A 23,214-nucleotide genomic window follows, 5' to 3' on the forward strand; every position below is an offset into this window, starting at 1 on the left:
GGCCTCCGCGGTCGCGGCCGAGGCTACGGCCACGGCCGCGGCGTTTCCTCCTCCTCCTCCTACCCCGAGCTACATTTCCCAAATGTCTCTCGCCCTCAACAAGCTCTCCGCCCTCGAGAACTTCGTTCTCCAGGTGCGTACGTACATCTTTATACTCTCTCGATATATATATATATATGCATATATGTGTGTGTATCTTCTGGTGTATTGTTTGCATTCTTGAGAATCTCTGAATCGAACTATATATACATATATATATATATATGGACATAGAATTTCATACCATATTTTATGAGACTAGCTAGAAGATTCGATGCTATATTGGAAACCATGGTTAGTTTAGTTCCATACACGGGGAAAACAAATATAGGTGATACAATTTGTTTGCATCTAATAATAGGAATAAATTCTAGAGATCCAATTATATTTCATTATTTTACCCTTATTAAAAGTGTATAATAAATTAGATTTCTCCATAAAAGTTTAGTTTTCTTTATTTTGTTTGACGGATTATGAGAATGAGATAAAAAAAAATTTTTGCATACAATAAAAATTAAGATATTATTTTGAACATTATATTCTACTTTCACATGAAAACAATACTGAATTTATATGATTTAAAAATCAAGCCAACTAGCTCATTTTGTATATGTGTGTATATATACACATGATACACGTGGGCCCCGGGGGCAGTGGTCCTGCTTTGGACTAGTAAAACCTAACCGATTCTTGAACTACTCCTTTATTAAACACACTATATGATATATTTGGTTGTTGCAACAGGCCTTTGATATCTATGCATGTAGATTTATATATTTTTGGTAGGTGTGTGTGTACATATATACATGTGTATATGTTTTGGTGTAACACACACACACACACATATATATACGTGTATACTAAAGATACAAGTACACGAACATATGGAAACATGTAAGGTCCGGCATAAGGATATTATATATAATATATAACGTATACATAAGGGGGAATATATATATACATATATATAAAGTTTTTTTTGTTATGCAAATGATAATTTCAAATAATGGGTTTCTATGTCTATAACATACACATTGAAATTTTTTAGATTTAATGTTTAGATGAAATATGGAAAAATAGATCCACGTTTGTGTTGAAAAATCTAAGAACTTTGAAATATATACGGGAAATAGTATGATTATAAAAACGTAATGACATTTTAACATTTGTACTCTATGTATATTTTTAGGTCATCCCTTTTGTTTCAATTGAGGAAGTTGACTTTTACATGGTATGCTCTTCTAAATTTTTATTACCGATTTTTTCAAAATTCAGTGTGTGTGTATATATGGATTCACCACACATCTTGAAACGCACGTGGCAAATGCAATATGCATGAAAATGGATCATGGCCCACAAACACGTATATATGTGATACACATATACATATACTTACATCTACATCAAATGAAAACATTATTTACATTGAGCCCATATCGTTCTATGATGTCATGGCCGTAACCGTCGGACTTTGCCGTGTCCAAAAGACACGTCCTTTTCTTACTCTCAATTCAACCTTTTTCTTTTTTGTTTTCTTGATTTTGGGTTGAGTATTTATACATATAACTATTGTACATAAGCGCTTTGATACCGTATACATACGCGTAGTGTATATGTTATGTATTTTATTTTGCTCTATTACGTGAAAGGAAACCCTCGAGCATGGCGTGGGACCAATATATGGAATTCACGGTTCTACCTTTTGAAAATTTGTTGTGCTTGTAGAAATATTCTCATTTTTTGTTTCAACTTCGAGTTGTAGTCAAAGACATTAGTGATTAATTAACGACCGTGAATTTGAAATTACACAAGTTTTGAAATCTTGAGTAATTCATTTGGTTTATAGTATTTAATATTAGGGATGCTTATATATGTCGCAATCATTATTTAGTATTTCATATATATAGTAGTGATACTATACTATTCTCTCAAGACCAAGAATGGTCGGTCCATTCATGTGGGTTGATTAGTCTTAGTCTTAGAAGACATAAATCAACAAACATGTGTGCATGGTGGTTTTTTGCAATTTCTTCCTATTAATTATCATGTTATCTTTCTTATCATCACTTTTATAATTCAAAGATTATGTAAAAATGAAAACGTGTTAATTGAATTACCTTGCAGGCCGATCACCTTAGGCACCAGACCGTACACCGGCTGCACCAGCTGTTGACGACCCACCAGGCGGCACGGAGCCTTCTAGCCATTGCTGATTACTTCCACCGCCTCCAAGCCCTCAGCTCCCTCTGGATGGCCCGTCCTCGCCAAGACTGATCGATCCCGAAACTCGCAACCAAGAAAATTAGTTTAAAAGAAAAAAAAACATTTTGCTAGATAGTAGTGTCTTTGATTATCTCTTAATATATATATATATATATATACACATCTCTCCCTCGTGAAAATGCTATGTGTATGGCAAATGTCTTTGCCTTCTTCCGGTTAATTTAGTTCTTTTCTGCTTAGATGCAAAACAGATAGACAATTCCTTAGAAGATCAAACAATTCAAGGGGGGAAAATATTAACGTTTTTATACCTACACGGTGCCTTTTCGACTGCCCCCAAGAGCCGATCACAAATCAAGATTCTCAATCTTGAACTTGATCTTATCAAATTTTAAACGCATGCCCTCGTGCACATAGCGTATGTTCTTTGAGATGTGTAACTTATCTTATTCAAAGGATACGAAGAAAGAGGCATGGAATTATGTGCGTAAGCGATGGAAAAAGAAGAGGGTTGAAACGGAAGAGAGAGAGAGAGAGAGAGAGAGAGAGAGAGAGAGAGATGCATGCAAAATTAAAGGCTTCTTGATGGTTAGGTCAAATGATCCATTGACCACTTACGAAGCCGACAAGAATGTGTAGAGACATGTTTGGTCCTCCGTCGTTGTTCCTTAGTCATTATCTTTGGGATCAGCACCACCGTCGCTTTGGGCTCAACGCCTCATTTCAGAGTTTTATTGCGATACCTCCGTGTCATCAACTTATTATTATTATTATTATTATTTGAAACTCAAACCAATTTTTTTTTTCCAAATTCGTAAAATAGACGTTCGTCATTCCTAAATTGGATCTACCACATAAATATTTATTGAAAACCAAATATATAGAGTGCGATTGATTTTACATCTTAGAGAAGAAATGATTTAGTTAAATAAATGAGATAACGGAAGATCATACGCTAGTTTTTTTTTTTTCCGGTTATTTAATATTCACGATAAATGATCTAATTATCCATCGGGGTTGACCGATTTTAACATATTAAACCGTAAATTGGATCGAATATACAAATAGTTGAGAAAATGGATCGAAAACTGTTCCTAAATTAAGTATTGTTTCAATGAAGAAGAGAATCCATATGGAGATTTGAATATAAAAAATTGGAATGAAATATAATATATGGTCTATTACCAAAAAATTCAATATGGTCTAATTAATGCAACAATGAATAAAAAATAATGCAAAATTGCATTAATTAAATAAAATATAAAACTAATACATGAATAAAGTTTTTTTTATACATGAAATACCTCCGTCATTGCCGTTGGAAATGTATAAAATCTTGGGCCAATATTGGGCCAATATTGGGCCTGTGCAACAAAACCTTAAGAATACAAGAACCCAATATACACACACATATATATTATATATCAAATCCGAACTCAGTTCATCTCCCTCTTTGCAATGATTCTCGCTGTTGGCCACTTTGTTCTGTTCCTGTTTATCTACTTGTTCTTGATCTTGCCCGAGTTTGGCTTGAATTTTGTTCTGTTGTTGGTCTCGTGTTTTTTTCGGGACGAAATCATTACCCAAAATGTCGAAGATTTCAAGTCTTCCGGTGCGGAATCTCTCATCTGACGGCGCTGATGAGATCATGTAGCATTTGGTCTCGTTCGTCTTCTAGGGCTTCGACCCAACTGGAAAATCCACAATCTTCAGCAACGATGGCGTCAAAGTACGGTCAATGTCCTATATTTCCCTCAACAACAAATTCACCGATTACGTCGGTAACATGGACCAGATGTCGGGAAGTTTCTCCTCGGGAACCATAGTTTGTTCAGTCTCATGAACGATTTGTTTGAAATATTAGGGTTTTCGATTGAACAGATTAGGGTTCTTGCCGAGATCTCTCGGATACAAGGAGAGGCTTCCGGCCATCCTCGTTCATTTTATCCACGCAACCGGTGAGTTTGTTTAGATTGACCGTACCTTGTCGCCATTGTTGCTGATGGATTTAGGGTTTTCTGGTTAGCACTCTGGTAAATAGGCTCGAGGATCTGATTTCGATTTGCATTAAATTCCAACCCTTAGACCAGAAGAATATATGCATTGATACAGCTTAAGGTTTTGGTCTGAGAAGACAGAAATCATGATACATAAAACCCTTTTAATTACAAGAACTGGCCTTAGTTTTCGTGTGGAAATGGTTGAAGCCTGGCCATGGGAACACACACGAGAGGTTTGGCTCTAGGGATAGTGAATCCAGGCCCTTCTTCCATGTTAACAGCCCCGTCCACTCCCAGCTCGAAACACTGAATCAGTGCAGCAAGAACGGTGGGAACGAAGCGTAGGGCCATCTTTTCGCCAGGACAGCTTCTTCTCCCGCTCCCAAACATCATCGTCTTGTCGCCCAAAACGTTCCATTCCGTCCCATGAAACCTCTCGGGCTTAAACTCAAAGGGATCTTCCCATTGGTTCGGGTCTCTTCCTATAGCCCACAAGTTAACTATGATTCTTGTTCTTGCAGGTATTCTATGTCCAGCCACAACGCATTCTTCAGCGGCTTCTCTAACGAATATGCCTCCCGGGTGCAGCCTTAGAGTTTCTTTTACGATGGCTTGAAGGTATGTGAGTTTACACACATCTTTTTCCTCTACTACTCTGTTTTTTCCCACAACTTCATCGACCTCTCGTTGTGCTTTCTTCATGATCTCGGGGTGGTTGATCAGTTCGGCTATCGCCCACTCTACGGTGTTGGCTGATGTGTCTGTTCCCCCGCCGTATATGTTCTGCCAAACAATACATGAATGGTGAGACTCTTTAATCTTTATGTTTCGTCGGTAGGTTACTTCTCATTATGTTAAAAAATGTGTGACTTTACAGAAGTTACCATGATTAGACCCTTTATGTTTTCTCTTGTCAGCTTCATCTCTGCATGCTCGTCTTCGTATACATCTAGTAAGATGTCAAGCATGTTCTTCACCCCTGCATCGCTTCCACTGCCCGTTTCCTTTATCTTCCTCCTAGCGTCTTCGTGCTCTTCCATTATTCTCTCTATTATTGCATCGTACTTGTCACGAGCTTCTTTAAGCCTCTTCCTTAGTCCTTGTATGTCGAGCTTTTTCAGGAACCAAAACGTTTCAGACAAGTTGAGAAACCCGGCTAACTCGTTCAACTCAGTCACCACTTTGACCACTTCCTCTCTTTCGCTTTCCCTATTCGGATGCCTCCCTCTGAACATCATTCTCGTCACCACGTTGTTTGTCAGTATCTTTAGTCTGTTCCCTAGATTAACACTCTCACCTTCTTCTGCTTTCTTCAGTAGAAACATCAAAAACTTCCTTAAATCTTCCCTTCTTAAGGGAACAAAGCTCTCCAGCGTCTGGTTGCTGAAGAGTTCCATCATGCATATTTTCTTCATGAATCTCCAGTGACTCCCATAAGGCGCCGAGAAGAAATCAGCAGAGCCGTATGTTAGGTAATCAACGTTAGCCATTGTTGGTCGGTTCAAGAAGTTGAACTCATTGTCCTTGAGGACCTCTTTTCCCATATCGAGTGTTGAAACAATGAGGTTAGGAATCGACCCGATGAAGAGATAAATCAAGGGTCCATATCGGGTGGCAAGTTTATGAAGTGATTGGTGAGCTATAGGACCAAGGAGGTGCATGTGACCGATGATTGGTAAAGCCGGTGGGCTCGGTGGAAGCGGCCGCTTGTTTCGGAATTTGCTGGTGATGGCTTGAAATAATACTGTGAGTCCAAGCCATAGTAAGAAAGGTATAAAGTAGTATTGCAGATCAATCATCATAAGGGTTTGTTGGAGATTATATGAATGGGTTAAGGTTTTATACGAACAAATTATTATGTTAGATGCCGTTTATTTTCTATGATTTGTCTCTGTTCTTGTCTCTTTTGCAAAGGTATAATCACTCGATTGATTCTCTTCTTACATCATCATCTCTTGTTTCTATCTGTTTTGATAGATTCCAAGAGGTACAAGTGTTTTTTTTTTCTGACTCATTGAATAGGATTCAACATTATAAAACTTCACTGCACCTAACACACTTTGGTTGTTAAGCTGTTATTGTCTAAACACCAGTATCAGAAGTTACATGTAATATGCTTAAACCCCCGCAATAAATCGATTCATATACACGTAAAATGCAAAAAACCACGAGAAATCGATATGTACTAACGATTCTGATCAGCTAAATCCTTACATTTGACATGGTATGGTATGATTAAATCTCACATCACATTTTGTCTTGGCCTTGTGGTCTGATTTAGGTGTTGCATTTGTATACTCTTGATTTCCTGGCATGGATTCTTTTCGAAGTGCCGAGCATCGGCAAGAGATTGCTTATTGAGTTGGGGTATTAGCGTTTGTGCGTCACTGATTCAATTGTTCGAAACTGAACTGAACTCGTCTCTTACGAAGGCGAGGAATCAAGAATATCTGCAATATGCTTTTGTTGTGGTTCCATTCCATCATATTTGAGCTTTGTAGAGATATCGGCGGTAACTGTTTTTGGTATACGGTGTAGGGATATCGCTGAAAGCGTTTGTTTATCCGTGAATTAGAAGCGTTTTGCAGATAGAACTAAACAAGATTCGGTTTTGTATATAATCTCTGCATTCATCCTTGTGTTCCTGCTCTAAGCCACAATATACATGAGAAGCAGAGTTCAAGACAAGAAACTGATCCTGTAACTTGGGATTTTGTTTGCTAAAATGAAAACACCTTATTTTGTGGTGCTTTATGAAATTTATGTAATATTTCCATTTATTCCTAAGATGCAGAATTCAGAGGCAAGTTCTTGCTGTAAAGTCCTCGGTTGCGGTCTGTTATTCTCTGCAGAAGGAGCTTCAGTTTTCGTCTTTGAATGGATCAAAAGACAATGCAGGAGAGCAGACAAGAGAACTCTGTCCAGCAATTCCCGAAGCCGAAAACCCGGAAGGCAATTTGATGTTGACTTCATCTTCATCACCTTTCAATCTCCAGTTGAAGCACTGAACCAGCGATCCGATCGTGAGGCTCAGCACCAAGGAAGCGTGTTCCGCTCCTAGACATCCTCTCCTTCCGCTCCCGAATGCTAGGTAATTCACATCCTGCCCTTTAAGTTCCAACAGATATTGCTGATAAGGACCCATCTTCTTGTGTGTTTTTTCCACAACTAGAAACCTTTCAGGCAAAAACTTGTCGGGTTCCTCGTACTTGGCTGGATCGCGCATGATAGCGTAAGCGTTGATGAAGAACTTGGTCCCAGATTTCACGGTGTACCCTTTTATCTCCATGTCTCTGTTGCTTTGTCTACGGAGTAACGGTCCCACGGGGTGAAGCCTGAGTGTTTCCTTGACAGCTGCTTGCAGGTAAGGGAGCTTCTGCACATCCGATTCTCTGATTACCCGAGGGGTCGGTCCAATAGTTTCATTGATCGTGTTTCTTAGCTTCTCGAGGATATCAGGATGGTTTATGAGCTCTGTCATAGTCCATTGCAAGGCCGCTGAAGTCGTGTCGAGGCTCGCCATGAGTAATTCCTGCCAAGTTGCAGAAACAATCGACTGGAATTAAGGCATTGAAGCTGCAGAGTCGAAGTGGAAAAATATGAGCTGGAGATGGATGGATCACTTACAAGGACGAAGAACTTGATCTGATTCCTCGTCAATTTGAGTTCAGCGTCGGGATCATTGTACGTCTCTAGCAAGATATCGATGATATCTTTATCGTTCTCTCCTTCCCGAGCGTTCGGATTGTTCATGGCATCTTCATATTCCTTCAGTATCCTCTCCACAAGTTCATCATACTGCCAAATTGAGGATCTAAGCCTCGTTCCGTTACCAAACACATCCAGATCCTTCAACGGTCCGAACAACTCCATGACTCCGAACTTCGTAGCGCAAGCCATTATATTCCGGACTGACTTCCTGATTTCAGCGGGAAGATTAGGGTTTTCCTGGCATCTCTTCCCCATAACCATCTTGCACAGGATCTTTGTGGTCAAGGCCGTGAACTCCATACTCAGATCGCAAGCCTCTCCGTTTCTCGATCTCTCGACGAGAGATTTCAGAAGAGATAACGTCTCTTCCTCTCGTATATGTTTAAACCGAACGAGCTGATATCCGGCGAACAGTTTCGTCATGCAAAGCTTCTTCATGAACCTCCAGAAGGGTCCGTAAGGGGCACTGAAGAACTCAGCTCCTTTGTACACGTTGAACTGCCTCGGACCGAACACGAACTTGGAGGCGAAATCCGAGTCGTGGGTCTTGAGAATGAGTCTGGCCGTGTCTGAATCCGAGACGACGATGACTTGTAACGAGCCGATACGTATGCTCATGAGAGGGCCGTATTTAGAGGCTAAGGCTTGTAAGGAACGTGGAAGGGCTGAGCGGAGAAGATGCATATGTCCGAGAATTGGCAGTCCACGAGGTCCCGGTGGACGACGAGTGATGGAAAAGGAGCTCAAGAGGTAATGGAGAAGAAGAAGAGAGACTATGCAAATGAGGAAGAGGTGCAGGTATGGTAACAGATCCAAATCCATGGTCGAAAATGTCTGTATGGTGACGGTTTTAGAAAAATCTTGCGTTGGGGTCGTATAGCTATATAGGTAAACAAAAGATTGGTTTATGAGATAACTGTTGTATGATATATATATATACACATATATATACATATGTATGTACATGATGCTAATGATAGGATCATATTGTATAAGCAGTGTATATGTAAATGCTCTGTTTTTTTGTCTTGTTTCACTGTAGGATCTAAGAGGTCAGGATTCTCGAGTGATAGAGACTTTGTAACAACATTTTCCACCTTTTGGTGGACCTTTTCCTCTTAATCTAAACAGAATATATATATATATATATTTCATATTCTCGTTGCTTCGTTATCTTTGTTTTTCTCATTAACAAGAGTGAATTTCAGAGAATGATGAACAGAAAAAAAGCCTCACGAAAAATACAGTAGAAAAACTTTTTTTTCCTGTCAAATAGAATTACGATCTGCCGCCGCAGCAGCCGCCTCGTTTTTCCGTCGCCTTTTCGCCCGGGACGATAATCCGAGTCCCTTTCAAGAGACTTGAATTTCCACCAGCTTCATCATCGCCCGCAGTTAGAGGTTTCTTGCTGATAATACGGTATATTTCCGTAAGGATGGTAAGAAAGGCGGTTTCAACGTTGGTGGCCTCGAGGGCGGACGTCTCCATGAAGAATAAGTTCTCTCTTTGAGCAAACTCTTGTGCATCTTCGGTCGGGACCGCTCTTAGGCTTCCCAGATCACACTTGTTTCCTATTAGCATAATCACTATGTTTTTGTCGGCGTGTCCCCTTAGTTCTTCAAGCCACTTTGCCATGTGATCAAAGGATTGTCTCTTTGTCATGTCGTAAACTAGCATCGCCCCAACTGCTCCACGGTAGTAAGCACTTGTCACTGCCCGGTATCTGAACAGTAGCCAAAGAACATAACCATTTGAAGGTTGTGGTAAGGTCGAATATGCTAATCATTTCACATTATATACAAGTAAATGAAACTGAATTCATTCTTATGAGTTCAAAGACTCATTCGGCATGATAAGCAGTAAAAAAAGTGAACAAAGGTGAGCAACGCAACAATCCGCGAGCATAACAGAAGCGGCCTTAAGAGATTGACAATGAAATTCAACCCGTTATGGCATGATTAGACCAGAAGAAAGAGCTGGATTCAAGCGAATCTAAGAAAAGTCGCGCAGATATGGCATTTACTGGATAATATATAGACTTTCCAGTTTTCGTACAAATTGAACTTTTCATGAGTAGGAGAAAACTAAATACTCAAAGATTTGGAAACGCAGACATACTTCGGTGACAGAACAATGAATCGAAAAACAGAAGCATCCGAACAATGAGTCGAAAAACCAGCCCATACCCTTTCCAGATATGCTATGTCTTGCACTGAATAAACCATATATATATATATATGCTCCTCCAAATCCTAACATTCCCATAGTAATCAATAAACATTCAAAAGAATCCAACTTCTTCTCTATCTCCTCATCTTCGATTATTCGTTCCCTAATATAACTGACATCTCTGCAGGCATATACACACTAAACGAACAAAGTTCACAGATCAAAACTGCTTTTGTTGTAACATCATCTTCTAGACAATGTGGACACTCACTTCAGCAATCAGATATATCCCAATGGATCGATCGATACCCATTTCCACTTTTACGCTAATATTGAGAGAGAGAAACGATTTGCGTGTTGTTCTAGCGCATAATTTAATCTCCGAAAAGGCAGTAAAAGGGTTAAAAACCAAACCTTTCTTGCCCTGCCGTGTCCCAAATCTGAGCTTTAACGGTCTTATTATCGATGACGAGCGTTTTAGTCTGGAACTCGACCCCAATGGTGGCTTTCGAGTCAACGCTAAACTCGTTTCTCGCGAACCGTGCGAGCAGCTGGGTTTTCCCGACCGCTGAATCACCGATCAACACGACCTTGAACACGTAATCGATCTTTTGGTTGTAATCCCCATACAAATTTGACATTTTTCACAAACCCTCCAACAACGAAATAAAACAGCCAGATCCGAAATCTCCAGGATCGAAAGCTCCTCTCAAAAAGATCCACGCGAAGAATTTCGGAAGTTCTGACACAGAATCATTGAAATCGATCATGTACGAGAAACCAAAACAACGATTCACCTGGATCCTACGATTCGTGAAGGGTCGTTGATGATCGAAGAAGGGGAAAATTCTGGGAATGGGAGAGGTTAGGGTTAGGGTTTCAAGGAACGAAGACGAGAGAGATTGGTGAGATACGAGAGAGAGGGAGACACTCAGAAAAGGATCAACGGCCAATGCGGGCCCCATTAACCGCTTCCTGAGAAGAAGAGATCCTCTGTTGCAAGAACACGAAATTTTTACGTGACATATTTGATCGCAACCGTTCATTTTGCAGAATAAAAAGCCAACAACTTCAAACAACTAAACTTTATAAATTAAAAAAAAAACTGCAAGTCCAATTATTATAAATCTAAATATACATTCGTCTTTACCAAATATTTCCAAAAAATAATTTTATTCATTTTAATTCTAATTAAGAATATATTTACAAAGATCATTTGTAATTCAAACAAGGTATGAAATGAATCAGAAACATGAACGATGAATCGAGATAAATCTGATATTTAAAAATGAGAAAAAAAATATTTTTAGTTAGGACCCAAACAACCCGGCAATGTCCCTACGTTGTCGCCGTCGCACTCATCCGCCGGCGCCACGCACCGTCGCTCCATCTCCGCCGCGGAAACAGAGCTCGGCGAGGTGACCGGCGAAGGCGAAGTCGAAGACGCCGTCGAAGAAAGGGAGGTTGTGAGGATCGGCTCTGTTGACGAGAGGCGGAGAATCGACCAATTCGACGGCGGTGAGTCGGCGAGGCCGAGATGGGTCAAGGCCATGGCGGCGTGTCCGGCTTTGGAGCGGTTTTGGAGGAAACCCAGGTGATGAAAATGGCGGAAGAAGGAGTAGAGGCGCGATTGCCAAGCCCTAGAGGACCAGAGACGGGAGTTCTTCTTCTTGTGGAGAGGGAGATGAATCGCAGGTGGATCTGGGGAAGTGGGTGTGGGGCTTCAATGGAGAATTTGGCGGGACGCATGTCTTTGGTGTCTGAAGGTTTATAACCGCCATCATCGATGTTCCTATGATTATGACCGCCATTGATACCCTGTTCAGAAGCTTCTCGACGTATCTCTCCATTGCCGAAGAAGAAAGAGAGAGAGAGAGACCCTTCTGATGATGGATTTGATGGCGGATTTTTTTCTGCGACGGTGCTTTCGAAATAATTTAAAAAAAAAACTTAAATCCATCTTTTGTAATAAACCCTAAATCACCATAATCATTTTTTTTTGTATTAGCTTTTAATGCATGAAACCAATAGAAATAAATCATTTTTTTTCCGTTCATACTCTTTTTTTTTTTCCGGATTATGGATCAATTCTTTCCTATTCAGTATGATAATCAATAAAATAAGAATAAAAAAGGTTAAATTTGGTTAATTAGGTGGATTTACCCATCTTATAAACCCAATCAAATATAGTTAAATAAAAAATGTGACCAGAAATCGAATCAAAATTAGCAATAAATAAATAAATAAAATAAGGGGGATGAACGTTTTGGGTTTGATTTCTATGAATACGGGTTAGTCAAATCAAAATTCATAACAATTTATTATTTCTATTTCAATTCGGATTAAATTGAATCTTAATAAAATTCAGACCGATTCCATGGTAAAAGGTTGGAACGAAGATGAAGACGTTGTGTCCGTCATCAGTTGTGAAGATGGAACCTTTAAACTAACCATAACCACCAATACATCACTGTACTATTTAGTTTCTTGATAAATTCACATTACATTTGTATTTATATATAGAATTAAGAATAAAATATACGCTAAATAGGCATATTAAAACTTGTCACTGTATCATTTACATACAAAATTTACCATATTTGTCAAATAGACTATAAATAAAATCTAATTACCATTAATGCGTCGGATAATATACATTAATTAATTTAATTGCAATTTATAATTTTATATATATAAAAAAAAAAGAGAGAAGGGGTTTTCTTCTTAGTCGTCGAGAAGTAGCCTATATCAACGGAAATCTTCCGGCACTCGACGATCTTCTTCATTTGAATAATATCCCATGATCTAGAGAGAGAAAGAGGAGAGAGAGAGAGCGATCTCTTCGACAAAATCCCTAGAGAAGAGAAAATCCTCGTATCTCTCTTGCTCTTCTTCAGATTCAGACAACTGCGGTTTGGATTTTTGCCGGTCTTCGCCGCATTTTCAAGCTCCAGGTCAGTTTTCAATCTCATCGGTTCCAGGTTTCTGGATTTTGATATTGGGAGAGTGATTCCACGATTTGATACCGAGCTTTTCCATTTCCTCTGCCGCTCTGATCACCAAACGGAGATTTTTTTTTTGTCTGTTCTGATTTGAATTTTTGGGAGTGATTCAGCGCCAAAAAATGAATGGAATTTGAAATTGATGATGATGATGATATTATTACAGAGCTGGGTTTGGGAATAGATAATTATACAGAAATTATGGAACTTGTCATTCAAATTGCAATGCGGTGATGTGTTAGGATAATTTTAAGATTAGGGTTTTGTCGGTAGATAGATTTGGTTTATTAAACTGGCTGTCCATATGCTGCGTAAGCTAAGTTGATTCAATCTAAAATATTTTTATCTCAAATTATTTTTCATTGATAGAAGATTTTAAAAGACTGATAATTTGATCTTATTGAATGCATTTTCAAATTAGTTTAATAGAATTCAAATCAATATGAAAAATAATTATGATAATATTAAAAATAAAAATAAAAACTTTTAGAGATATTTTTTAAAAACTGTATATAAAAAAAGTAAAAGATATAATTTTTCAAAAAACAAAAATTAAATCTGAAAATAATTAAATCGAAATTCACATGTCTTTCTAGATTGAAGGACTAAGATGACAAAATCTAGTGATGGAAAAAAAATCAAATATACAATATTCCATGAAAATCATTGGATATATCTGCTACCAATTTGAGTTTAAATATCAGAAAATGAAAGGTCTAATTTGCGACAAAGCCAACAAACTTTTCGATGTTGTAATGTCTCTTTCCTTCAAACAAAATTTATTTATTTAATTATTATTATTATTATTATTATTGCCAGTTGTATGTTTCCGTGTCTGATAGAAGTGAGAACACACTCGAGATTTATGTCCGTGTCGTTCGGTGAACTGAACGTGATGCGAGACGTGCAACATGTTATACATCATATGATTACGCATTACACTCATGCCACGTGTCATGTCCGGCCGCTATGAAAATTTCTTTTAATAAACTTTAGCATTTTATTTCTCTCACCACCTTGATTTAAATTCACTAATTATTATTTTTTTTTGTATAATGTGGAACGGTATCGTCCATGTGGTGCAATGTACCAGTCGGTGGCGTATTTATAAAAATATTTAAATAAAGAATTAAAATAAATACGCGGATAGTTTGTCGCTTTGTTTCTTCTGTTCTTCATTATATGAATGAACATTATAATATCGAACATTTAATCTTATATTGGTGATCAATATAATAGCGAATATCGTTTTTGTGGATCCCTTCTCTTGAAGCTTTTGTTATTTGTACTTTCATTTTTGCTGCAGAGTTTCTTGGGTCCTAAGTTACGGTCGCAAAAGCTTGAGGATCTTGTGTTCAGTGTTCACCGTTTCTGCAACAGGATATAGACACATTCACATTCCGACACTTTTGTTGTCAAGATTTCGTCTTTGAAGCTGTCTTGAAAAGATCTTTTCTGTAATGAAGAAGTTCGAAAGGCCGAGATCATCTTCCAGTGGTTCGCAAACGAGAAGACCCGCGAATTTCGGGAGGAAAGATCAAACCCCTCGTAAGGCGAACGGCTCGAAACCTCTGAACGCGGCACAACTGGTGTCCAAAGTGTTGGACGCGACAACAACTGAACCTTCTGTCTCGGCGGCTAACGACTCGACGTCCGAGTCGTCTGAAATCTATGACACCGTGAATGTGCATTACATGGACGATGCAAGGAGCTCTGTCGAAGACACTAACGAGAAGAAGATGAATGGTAAGAGTGATGCGAATCTGGAGGATTCTGAAGATGGAAATGACGACGGATCGAGCAAAGATTCGGTATCATCTGCTGAAGATAAGAGACCGAACAGGCAGCCATGGATAGTTTCCAAGAGCAGAAGCTCTCAAGACAGGCCCGTAACGTCCAAGGGGCGGACCGACGCAGAAAGTATCAGATCAAGACCAAACACCTTTCATGGCATTACTCCTAGGATGTCCACAAAGCTCAGCAAAGGCCAAGCAAAGGTTACAACCGATTTCACTTCCCACAGAATCAGCACTGAATATGAGAAATCTTCCGCTGAATCTCCTCAACAGCGATATTCTAAAGAGATCGATCACAAGCCTTTCGAGGAGGACAAAGAAGATGACGTATGGGAAGATGCTGAGAATGATACTCATACCGCCGAAAGCGACAATGAATCAGTTGCGGTGAAGGAAAGTAAAAAGAGTGAGGCCGAAGAAGTATTGATCCAGAAGATCGGAACCCTAGAGGCAAGAATGGAGGAGCTTGAAGAGGAGCTGAGAGATGTGGCTTCTCTGGAGATTTCGCTCTATTCTGTCTCCCCGGAACATGGGATCTCTTCAGACAAGTTGTACAAACCTGCCCGAGATCTATCCAGACTCTATACGATTGCTCGAAAGAGTCAATCAGAAAGCAAGTTGGTCGCAGTATCCAAAAACATCATGTCCGGTCTCTTCTTGGTTTCCAAGTCCTGCGGAACTGATGTACCGAGGTAGTCTTAATTTCGTAATGAATGTCAGTATTTCTAGTATGTTTGCATATCATCTGACGGAAACTGGTTGTGTTCTGCTTTTCTTGTCGGTTTTTGCCTCAGGTTAACTTTCTGGTTGTCCAACATTGTCGTGTTTCGAGAGTTCATCACACGGGAATTTGGTGGCGAGAATGTAAACGGATCAAAACCAGTTGAAGAGGACTGGAAGGATGTTAGAACTCTGTTAGCGGAAATAAGAAAGCTTGAAACTTTGGTATTCACCCGGGCCGTCGAGTCCATATGGTCGCAGGTAAAATCCGAAGGCCGAGGTATTATATATGTTCACATTTCTCCATGAATGCAACATGAATTTGGATTCTCACTCTTCCTCTGTTAGGTTCTGATGACCCATTTGAAACCGCGAGGGGAAGATACATCGGTCGGTAAGCGGATCAGATCAGCAAAATTCAGCGATTGTGTTACCTTATGGGAAAATTCTTTCGAGGAGGCTCTTCATCGGCTTTGTCCTGTCCAAACAGGACAAGGAAATTGCGGTTGTTTACCTGTCTTGACGAAAATGGTATGCCTATTTCCTTGTTCATCCAAGATCAATCTCTTGGCTGCGCTTTCTCATTCTTTCAGATCGGCCTAAAGAACTATCGGGTTTAATTAGGTCATGGAGAAATGTATTGCAAGACTTGACATAGCGATGTTCAATGCTATTCTTCGTGAGTCCGCTCATCAGATTCCAACCGATGCTGTCTCGGATCCCATCGGCGACCCGAGGCTTCTGCCAATTACAGCCGGGGTTCTGAGCTTTGAATCTGGTGTAAAGCTGAAAAACGCAGTAATGCTCATAATCCTTACAAGACATTCACGAAACTGTTGTTTCATCCAAACTCAAGAGACAAAACATCAGTGTACTCACTGTCTCGTGGTGATACAACTCAGGTTGGCTATTGGTCGAGGTCACTCCTGGATATTTACGACATCGGCTCCGATGATTCTCCCGAAGCCGAGCATCATAACAGCGCGTTCAAACCCTTCAAGCTGCTCAACGAACTGAGCGATCTCCTAATGATTCCTAAAGATACGCTCACTGACCATTCCACCAGGGAAGAGGTTTGTCCCATTGTTTCATCTTCATGTCATGTTCCGACACTCTTCGATGTTGTTTCAGTAACTTGGTTTACCGATCTCACACACGGGTCTTCGTCTTTTAGGTGTGCCCGTCGATTGGCCTGAGTTTGGTAAAACGGATACTATGCAACTTCACTCCCGACGAATTTTGCCCAGACCCTGTCCCCGGAACTGTACTAGAAGAACTTAATGCTCAGGTATTGGCCTTGTTTCAAGTCCTTATACAACCACGACGAGGGAGAAACCTCACCGAAATCTCACGTTCTTTATTCTAATATCCAGAGCATCCTCGAGGGAAGATCTTATGGAAATCCAACCATAGGATTTCCCCGACGAGCCGCACCAGTTTTGTATACTCCCCCATCTGCGTCCCATCTGACAGAAACGACGACAGAATTCAGCGGGAGAATTCACTCGTCCAAGCCACGAAGGAACGGATACAACAGCGATGAAGAAGAAGAAGAAGAATGGAGTTGCTTCCCTCGCAATAACAACAGATTCAGACCGTTAAAAGAGGTACATCATCTTTGATATGTCCTAACCCGAAATGGTGTGATTGCACTTGCACGTTCTTGCTTGATGTGTAGTTGTCTGTATACTGTCTCGTCATATGATGTTTCTGTTCTACTACACGCATCGGGTGAAAGAAGTGTTTCTGTACGTTCAATGGGCGTATCCTTTAACGTATATACGTACGTTTCGGCGAAACATTGATCCACATTCCAATTAGGTATATACGATTTCGGGTTTGTAATAAATCCATTTTTAGCCTGTTACAATTTGGATTATAATACAAGGTTGTAATAAATCAGTTTGCAAATGCAAAAAGGTTAAAACTTTAGAGCCAACTCCCCTAAGATTGATATGTGACAAAAGTTGTGTTTACAACAACAGCTTCTGGTGTAAACAAACATTACAAATGATGATTATTAGTTTCAATAATCAAAAGATATATAAACACACATCAGGCAGTCATCGCGTTTCTTCTCCTCTTTCTGTGTCTCTCCACCATCTCCACCCAATAATAAGCTGAGATTCAAAGCTGGAGACTCAACTCAAGGGCTTTGTGATTTGGTTTTGTGTAGAACTAACACAAAAGAAGTCTTGTCAGGCTGAGTCTCGTGGTCGGGCGAGCCATAACGAGCTAAGAGCACGTAAACGCGAGGAATATTCGTGTATTGCAAGCAGAGCACGGGCTGACTGACGGGTCGTTAATATTCTCAGCATCTGTTGCAGCGTTTGTAGCCGCAAATTGTCAGCCTGCAACAAAAAAATAACCCCGAGAAAATGCCCCCCATGAACTCCATAGACGCAGAAAGCTTTGAAGGATATCGAGTTCCTCATGATGTATATCCAAAAAAAACGCAAAGGCAAAGAATGAGGAGTCTCCAACAATTATTCCAATATCTACATATCCGATTTGACCTATGGACGAATATGCAAGCATACCCCAATATCATGATTAGAATAGCAAGGATTTCCAGGAGAAGATGCCATTCATGTGACGGGAAATGAAAAAGGAATATCCAAACGTACCTGACGGATAAATCCTTCGAGGGTTCCTAACTTCCCCATTGCCATAGCCATCTGGCCCATGTAATTTGCGACGTTCCCCGATGAACCTGAAGAACCAAGAGTTCCGTTTGACAAAGTCTCGGCCAAAGACTGTTGTAGGGCTTCCATCCCTTGAGACAACGCGTCTTCCGCCTGATGAGATGACTGCTGCAAGTTAATTATGCCTATTGACTGTTGTTCTGTCAATGGCTCCAACTGAGTCGCCACAAGCTGTTTGTAAATTATGATCATCATATTTGGACTTTTTTCGTCAAAAACTGCTCTTTGAACAAAACATATTTGTATTACAATACACTGTCCAAGAAAGATAAAATTGAGGTTGTAAGGTGAAAACACTCACCTTGAGAAGCTCGGATGAACGAAAGCCGCCGAGCCACAAGAAACATCTCTCGGCGGGGGGTTTCCACATTCCCGATAGTAAATGGAAGACGTCGTTCTTAGCCGCGTTGCTCTTTATCCTGAAAAGCTCCTCGTAGTGAGCCATCACTCCGTCGACGATTATTCGGAGCTCTGCATCACTGGCATGAGCATTGATAGCGGACCTTAGCTCATTCATTTGTCTGTTTTTGTCTTCTTGCCACCGTGAATATTCTACATCAAATGCCATAGCCCCTGCAGAAAGAGAAAGCAAAACTGAGCATTTCCCCCTGAAAAAGACAAAAGCCCGAGCGATTTTTCAGTTTAAACCCAAATCTACACCACCATTCCATATTTTGATCATCATTGAGTCTTAATATTACCAGAACTCTACCAAACCACAATTCCGTGGATGATCAATGAAGCCAACAATTCATCAAATCTACATTATATCAATTGCAGTTAAACTCTCTATGCGCCACTTTCTTCTTCTTCGGTTGAACTAAAAATCCGAAAACTTGTCTCACAAGGACTAGAATGCATAAGAAAACCACCCACCATTTCCACCAGTAGAATGGGCTTGGTCTCCTGAGCTTGAGATGAAGATTCCCTAAAATTGAGAGATTTAAATTATGGGTAAGTAGAAGGTAAATAGACACAAACAGACCTAAATTCAAACACAACAAAGATTCAACAGATAATATATATATTAAAAAAACAAATTCAAACCTGCTGCCTTGCCCTTTGCAACTCCTGCTCGAGTTGTGTCAGCTTCAATCGGCTATTCTCCAGCTGCTGAACATATGCCTATATGGGAAGCAATGACAGGCTTAAGCAACCAACGCACTTCTAGAGAGATACTCTGAAGAGAGAGAAACAGATAAATGGAATACACACTTTCTTCCTCAATCTGCTTTTCCTTGCTGCCTCACGGTTTTGAGCAAGCCTACGAAGGGTCTGTGGATATCATAATAAAAACCAAAAACGAAAAAGAAAAATTTATATATTCGCAGCTCAATATAGTGAACAAATTATTGATCCAGAGTAATAAACATATCACCTTCTGGTCCAACTTATCCTTTGACCGGTCACTGGAATCAGAAGCAACTATACCCAGTTGCCCTCCCTCAAACTGCACGAAATCAACACAGAACTAGTCATGTCAAATTCTGACCATTTAATGAGGAACAAGCAAATGGGCGAAGCAAGATCATGAGCTAACCCTTTGATCTCTATGATCCGTATCAGCATCCGTTGAGACAGAGGTCCTTGGACTGGTATCAGCCATATTACTTTCTCACCACCCTCCTACACTAATACTAAGATAACGAGTCACGATCCAATTGTGCCCCCTTTTTGTAATGGCACCTCCTGAAGTTTCGAAAGGTCTGTGTATGGATTTAGTCAAGATGGTGTACGGACTGTCAAGAGTTGGATAGAAAAAAATTAGCTAGAGAATACACAAAAGAATATGAAGATGAACACAGGAGAGAGGCTAAGCACCTTAGTAGAACAACCAATATAAATTGATCAGGAGAATCCCGTGGGCCGGTGCTTGTGCTAAACGAAAGAAATATTAGAAATTCAGAGCAATGGCTGAGTCCATGCCATTCCACACATAAGATGCTAACAGCTCATTGCAATTTGGAAACAAAGGATCAAAGCCCGGGATTCACAACCAAAAGCCTTTTCCTCTTCAACCCCGGATATGAAGACTCTATCCTAACACCTGGACACCCAGAAGAGCAAACAAATCACATGTAAATTTCAGTTAATGTGGATAACACATGAAAGACTAGGAAAACTACTGGATGGATGCATAAAAATAGGAAAACCGCCAAAAACGAAATAAAGGTCTCGGCCAGGCAAACTGGTGTACTACTCATGATTCTCAAATAACCGGCTAAACTAACTCAAAAGCCTGAACACACACAAACAAGAAGCTAAACCCCAACATCCAGGGAAGAATAAGAAGATACATCAGTTTCTCGAACGGAGCATAGGTAAATTCACATCCTTCAATATTGAAAAGATTTCAACCACGGAGCCTTCAACTAAACAGCAATCCAAGATTTGGAAAAACTCTTGAATTCAGACCCTAACTCGGACCTTAACTCAGCCGAAGTGAAGTATCTACCATGATTGAAAGTGCCTCAGTTAGGAGTTCAGACATAGAACCGTGAATAAATTTATGGATTTATTCGAACTAGCTTGCTTCAATTTCAACCTCAGTGTGGTGACTTCGGTAGTTGAGTGTCTAAGTTCCAAGCCCCATTCACAGCTTCCGGACAAAGGTAACAGATTCACCGTATCAAAGACTACGGTTCTACTCGCATCAACTGGTGAAAATATAAGGATTCAAATTCAAGCTAAAAAAAACAACAACAACTAGAAACAGAAAATCTGTTCTCGGCAGCAGAATTTAACGCCATAAACTTCAAGAAATATTCACATCGAAATTGAAGTACCCGAAACCATCACAGTCAAAATTTGTGCTTTCGGTCCCCGAAACCTAAGAACAGCATCGTGAAGAAAACAACAGCGAAAAACCCTTTATGCTTTGATAAAGTCAAAGTGGGTCATATCTTCCATGGCGAAAACTCGAAGCAAAAGCAGCTTTTCAAGACAGAGAAGCAGAAAAGGGAGGAGAAAACCGACAAAAGAAACCCTAGAACCATGCTTTGCTTGAAGAAGAAACTCACCTTGAAAGTGAAGTTCTTGGTTAAGCAAAAGTTTTCTGAAATCGGATTGGAACAGGAAGCAGAGAGACGATCCAAAATTCCGATCTCCGAGACGTCGTTTTGTCAAGAAATCCACCAGCTCCCAGGAAGAAGCACAAAATAAAAATATTTTTCAACACTTAACGCATTATTTTGGGAGATTTGCGAAATGAACCCTGTAACAATTTATATTACAAATAAAACCTCTACTTTTATTCTGGTAACCCTCGTGATTTTTTTTATCTCATTTTGGCCATCGCTCTCGTTTTTTTATGACCGAGTATTATGGACCGAAATCCAGATTAATCTCGGGATCGGGAGTCAGTTATGTAGTTTGAAATATACGCTCTCTTCGCACCCTGGAGTTCGAACTTGGGTGTGACAAATGTTTTGCATCCGGTTTTATTAGTTGAACTATCTAAGTTGGATCATTCTCGTTTTTATATTACGAATATCCATTAATATTTGAATTTAAAATATCTATCTTTATCTAATTATAAGTTAAGAATCGAGTTTTTAATTTTAGATTTGGATACATCAAAGTTTGGTTTAACCTGTCGCTCCTAATTTTTTTCTATTTCTTCTAAATTTACATCAAATTTTTTTCATTTGCCACGTCATTAGATTTTACGTGCACTTAAAAGGAGGTTTAAATTACTTAAAGAAACATGAGGGTTTAATATCGAATTTTCCAAAAAGTTAAGGTTTGTTTTAGTATTAGAAGAACGTTTAAGGATTAAAATAGAATTGTCTTTTTTATCATCTTAAAAACGTTGAATTGTGGTCAACGCTTCAACACAGTGACTAGAATTAAAACTTGTAATTGGATTTTTGTCATGGAACAGTTTGGTGGTATATTTGCAAAACGGGAAAAATATATTTCTTTATAAGTAATTATAACATATATTCATCATATCTTGTTCTCTATTACTGCGGATATTCGATTGTATTTACTTTATATTGTAATTATAATTTTGACTGTGAATTAACGTTTGGTTGGTTGAATTTTATTGTAGGTGACGTGCTATAGATTTTTTTAAGTAACATTATCTAAAGATAAAGATGATGATTTGTTAATAGTAATTTTTATCAAGCAATAAAATTTAATTAGTATATAATTCATATTTTTAGTGAAGTATGAGTGTTGAACCATTATCATCAATGTATTTGGGTAGTGATATAATTTGTATAATATATAATTTTTTTTACTGTTATGTGCAGAGCTGCACCACACATTTTTGTGCGTATATAAAAAATTTGAAACAAATAATAACTAATTATAGTTAAATTTAATTTGATTTAAAAGTTGATGAATAAAGAACTATCAAATTAATGGAATGTTAATTAATCAAAACAAATATAAAGATAATAATAAGGGAAAATGACATTATCAAATATCAACTTTGCAAAATGTGACCTTTTCCTACACGAATTTTTAATTTGACAAAAAATTACACCAAATTATCAAATGTGCCAAATTGATACACGAACTACCCAATTTAACTGCAATTTCCTACACAATCCGAAAACGGTGTTAAGTATCCGTTAACCGCCGACGTGGCACACCACGTGGCGGCTGATGTGGCACGCCACATAGATTTTTTGCCACATCAGCATGCCACGTCATATTTTTTAAAAAAAAAATTCCGAAAAAATATAAAAAAAAATCGATTTTTTTTTTTAAATTTAAAATAAAATAAATAAACAGCAAAAAAAATATACATATATATTCATATCTATATGCAAATAAAAATATAAATATATATACAAAATAAAAAACATACACATATATATACAAACATCTATACAAA

The 23,214-nt window shown here is 39.0% G+C and overlaps 6 protein-coding genes, 2 long non-coding RNA genes and 1 pseudogene across 15 annotated transcripts in view; 3 read left to right on the forward strand and 6 right to left on the reverse strand.

Moving 5' to 3' along the window:
* Window positions 1-2,512, forward strand: part of LOC104799311 (transcription factor TGA2.2) — a 7,653-nt gene extending 5,141 nt beyond the window's left edge. For both annotated transcript variants that reach the window (XM_010521757.1, XM_010521759.1), the window contains exons 11-12: window positions 11-133; window positions 2,164-2,512. In XM_010521757.1, the coding sequence (XP_010520059.1) occupies window positions 11-133; window positions 2,164-2,313 (273 nt within the window). In that variant the 3' untranslated portion in view covers window positions 2,314-2,512. The remainder of the gene's footprint in view (window positions 1-10; window positions 134-2,163) is intronic.
* Window positions 1-2,782, reverse strand: part of LOC104799310 — a 6,457-nt gene extending 3,675 nt beyond the window's left edge. The window contains exons 1-2 of the long non-coding RNA XR_769553.2: window positions 2,574-2,782; window positions 2,157-2,309 (exon numbers count right to left, since the gene is read on the reverse strand). This is a non-coding gene — a long non-coding RNA (uncharacterized LOC104799310). The remainder of the gene's footprint in view (window positions 1-2,156; window positions 2,310-2,573) is intronic.
* Window positions 2,783-3,729: 947 nt separating this feature from the next.
* Window positions 3,730-7,203, forward strand: LOC104799315. 4 transcript variants are annotated; one of them, XR_769556.1, is made up of 4 exons: window positions 3,730-3,991; window positions 4,784-4,880; window positions 4,986-5,066; window positions 7,057-7,145. It is a non-coding gene; the product is annotated as an uncharacterized LOC104799315 (long non-coding RNA). The 4 variants fall into 4 exon arrangements; XR_769557.1 differs by lacking the exon at window positions 3,730-3,991 and adding an exon at window positions 3,998-4,220 and having other exon boundaries at window positions 7,115-7,203; XR_769554.1 differs by lacking the exon at window positions 3,730-3,991 and adding an exon at window positions 3,998-4,220.
* On the reverse strand, window positions 4,303-6,089 carry LOC104799314 (3,9-dihydroxypterocarpan 6A-monooxygenase). Its single transcript, XM_010521762.2, has 2 exons — window positions 5,147-6,089; window positions 4,303-5,045 (listed from the first exon to the last, which is right to left on the reverse strand). The coding sequence occupies exons 1-2, from the start codon at window positions 6,062-6,064 to the stop codon at window positions 4,443-4,445; spliced, it is 1,521 nt and encodes a 506-aa protein (XP_010520064.1). The 5' UTR covers window positions 6,065-6,089; the 3' UTR covers window positions 4,303-4,442.
* On the reverse strand, window positions 7,097-9,079 carry LOC104799313 (3,9-dihydroxypterocarpan 6A-monooxygenase). The gene is made up of 2 exons (XM_010521761.2): window positions 7,890-9,079; window positions 7,097-7,794 (listed from the first exon to the last, which is right to left on the reverse strand). Exons 1-2 carry the CDS (start codon window positions 8,937-8,939, stop codon window positions 7,123-7,125), a joined length of 1,722 nt encoding a protein of 573 aa, XP_010520063.1. The 5' UTR covers window positions 8,940-9,079; the 3' UTR covers window positions 7,097-7,122.
* A 72-nt stretch (window positions 9,080-9,151) lies between these two features.
* Window positions 9,152-11,025, reverse strand: LOC104799312 (ras-related protein RABA4d). Its single transcript, XM_010521760.2, has 2 exons — window positions 10,557-11,025; window positions 9,152-9,696 (listed from the first exon to the last, which is right to left on the reverse strand). Exons 1-2 carry the CDS (start codon window positions 10,781-10,783, stop codon window positions 9,252-9,254), a joined length of 672 nt encoding a protein of 223 aa, XP_010520062.1. The 5' UTR covers window positions 10,784-11,025; the 3' UTR covers window positions 9,152-9,251.
* A 356-nt stretch (window positions 11,026-11,381) lies between these two features.
* Window positions 11,382-12,180, reverse strand: LOC104799316 (annotated as a pseudogene).
* A 692-nt stretch (window positions 12,181-12,872) lies between these two features.
* LOC104799318 lies at window positions 12,873-17,592 on the forward strand. The gene is made up of 8 exons (XM_010521768.2): window positions 12,873-13,096; window positions 14,451-15,632; window positions 15,735-15,921; window positions 16,009-16,191; window positions 16,285-16,458; window positions 16,563-16,733; window positions 16,835-16,948; window positions 17,034-17,592. Exons 2-8 carry the CDS (start codon window positions 14,605-14,607, stop codon window positions 17,280-17,282), a joined length of 2,106 nt encoding a protein of 701 aa, XP_010520070.1. The 5' UTR covers window positions 12,873-13,096; window positions 14,451-14,604; the 3' UTR covers window positions 17,283-17,592.
* LOC104799317 (transcription factor TGA6-like) lies at window positions 17,582-21,518 on the reverse strand. Of its 4 annotated transcripts, none has more exons than XM_010521765.2 (10): window positions 21,386-21,518; window positions 20,187-20,412; window positions 19,906-20,071; window positions 19,744-19,815; window positions 19,581-19,640; window positions 19,413-19,490; window positions 19,242-19,293; window positions 18,667-18,938; window positions 18,288-18,536; window positions 17,582-18,011 (listed from the first exon to the last, which is right to left on the reverse strand). In XM_010521765.2, exons 3-10 carry the CDS (start codon window positions 19,969-19,971, stop codon window positions 17,859-17,861), a joined length of 1,002 nt encoding a protein of 333 aa, XP_010520067.1. In that variant the 5' UTR covers window positions 19,972-20,071; window positions 20,187-20,412; window positions 21,386-21,518; the 3' UTR covers window positions 17,582-17,858. The 4 variants fall into 4 exon arrangements, with proteins under 4 accessions (XP_010520067.1, XP_010520069.1, XP_010520068.1 ...); XM_010521767.2 differs by having other exon boundaries at window positions 18,288-18,458; window positions 19,906-20,104; XM_010521766.2 differs by having other exon boundaries at window positions 18,288-18,470; window positions 19,906-20,104.
* Between the last annotated feature and the right edge of the window lie 1,696 nt (window positions 21,519-23,214).

Source organism: Tarenaya hassleriana, unplaced genomic scaffold (genome assembly GCF_000463585.1).
Source record: "Tarenaya hassleriana unplaced genomic scaffold, ASM46358v1 Cleome6, whole genome shotgun sequence".
Taxonomy (NCBI): Eukaryota; Viridiplantae; Streptophyta; class Magnoliopsida; order Brassicales; family Cleomaceae; genus Tarenaya; species Tarenaya hassleriana.

Excerpts from the sequence above, each read along its gene's own strand:
- LOC104799314 (XM_010521762.2), bottom strand. The coding sequence starts at position 6,064 with ATGATGATTGATCTGCAATACTACTTTATACCTTTCTTACTATGGCTT. Across the intron at positions 5,046-5,146 it reads ACATAAAGGGTCTAATCATG|AACATATACGGCGGGGGAAC; the intron begins GTAACTTCTGTA and ends ATTGTTTGGCAG.
- LOC104799313 (XM_010521761.2), bottom strand. The coding sequence starts at position 8,939 with ATGTACATACATATGTATATATATGTGTATATATATATATCATACAAC. Across the intron at positions 7,795-7,889 it reads AGATCAAGTTCTTCGTCCTT|GAATTACTCATGGCGAGCCT; the intron begins GTAAGTGATCCA and ends GCAACTTGGCAG.
- LOC104799312 (XM_010521760.2), bottom strand. The coding sequence starts at position 10,783 with ATGTCAAATTTGTATGGGGATTACAACCAAAAGATCGATTACGTGTTC. Across the intron at positions 9,697-10,556 it reads GACACGGCAGGGCAAGAAAG|ATACCGGGCAGTGACAAGTG; the intron begins GTTTGGTTTTTA and ends GCTACTGTTCAG.
- LOC104799318 (XM_010521768.2), top strand. The coding sequence starts at position 14,605 with ATGAAGAAGTTCGAAAGGCCGAGATCATCTTCCAGTGGTTCGCAAACG. Across the intron at positions 16,192-16,284 it reads TACCTGTCTTGACGAAAATG|GTCATGGAGAAATGTATTGC; the intron begins GTATGCCTATTT and ends GGGTTTAATTAG. Across the intron at positions 16,949-17,033 it reads TAGAAGAACTTAATGCTCAG|AGCATCCTCGAGGGAAGATC; the intron begins GTATTGGCCTTG and ends TCTAATATCCAG.
- LOC104799317 (XM_010521765.2), bottom strand. The coding sequence starts at position 19,971 with ATGGCTGATACCAGTCCAAGGACCTCTGTCTCAACGGATGCTGATACG. Across the intron at positions 19,641-19,743 it reads AGGATAAGTTGGACCAGAAG|ACCCTTCGTAGGCTTGCTCA; the intron begins GTGATATGTTTA and ends TGATATCCACAG. Across the intron at positions 19,491-19,580 it reads AAAGCAGATTGAGGAAGAAA|GCATATGTTCAGCAGCTGGA; the intron begins GTGTGTATTCCA and ends CTTCCCATATAG.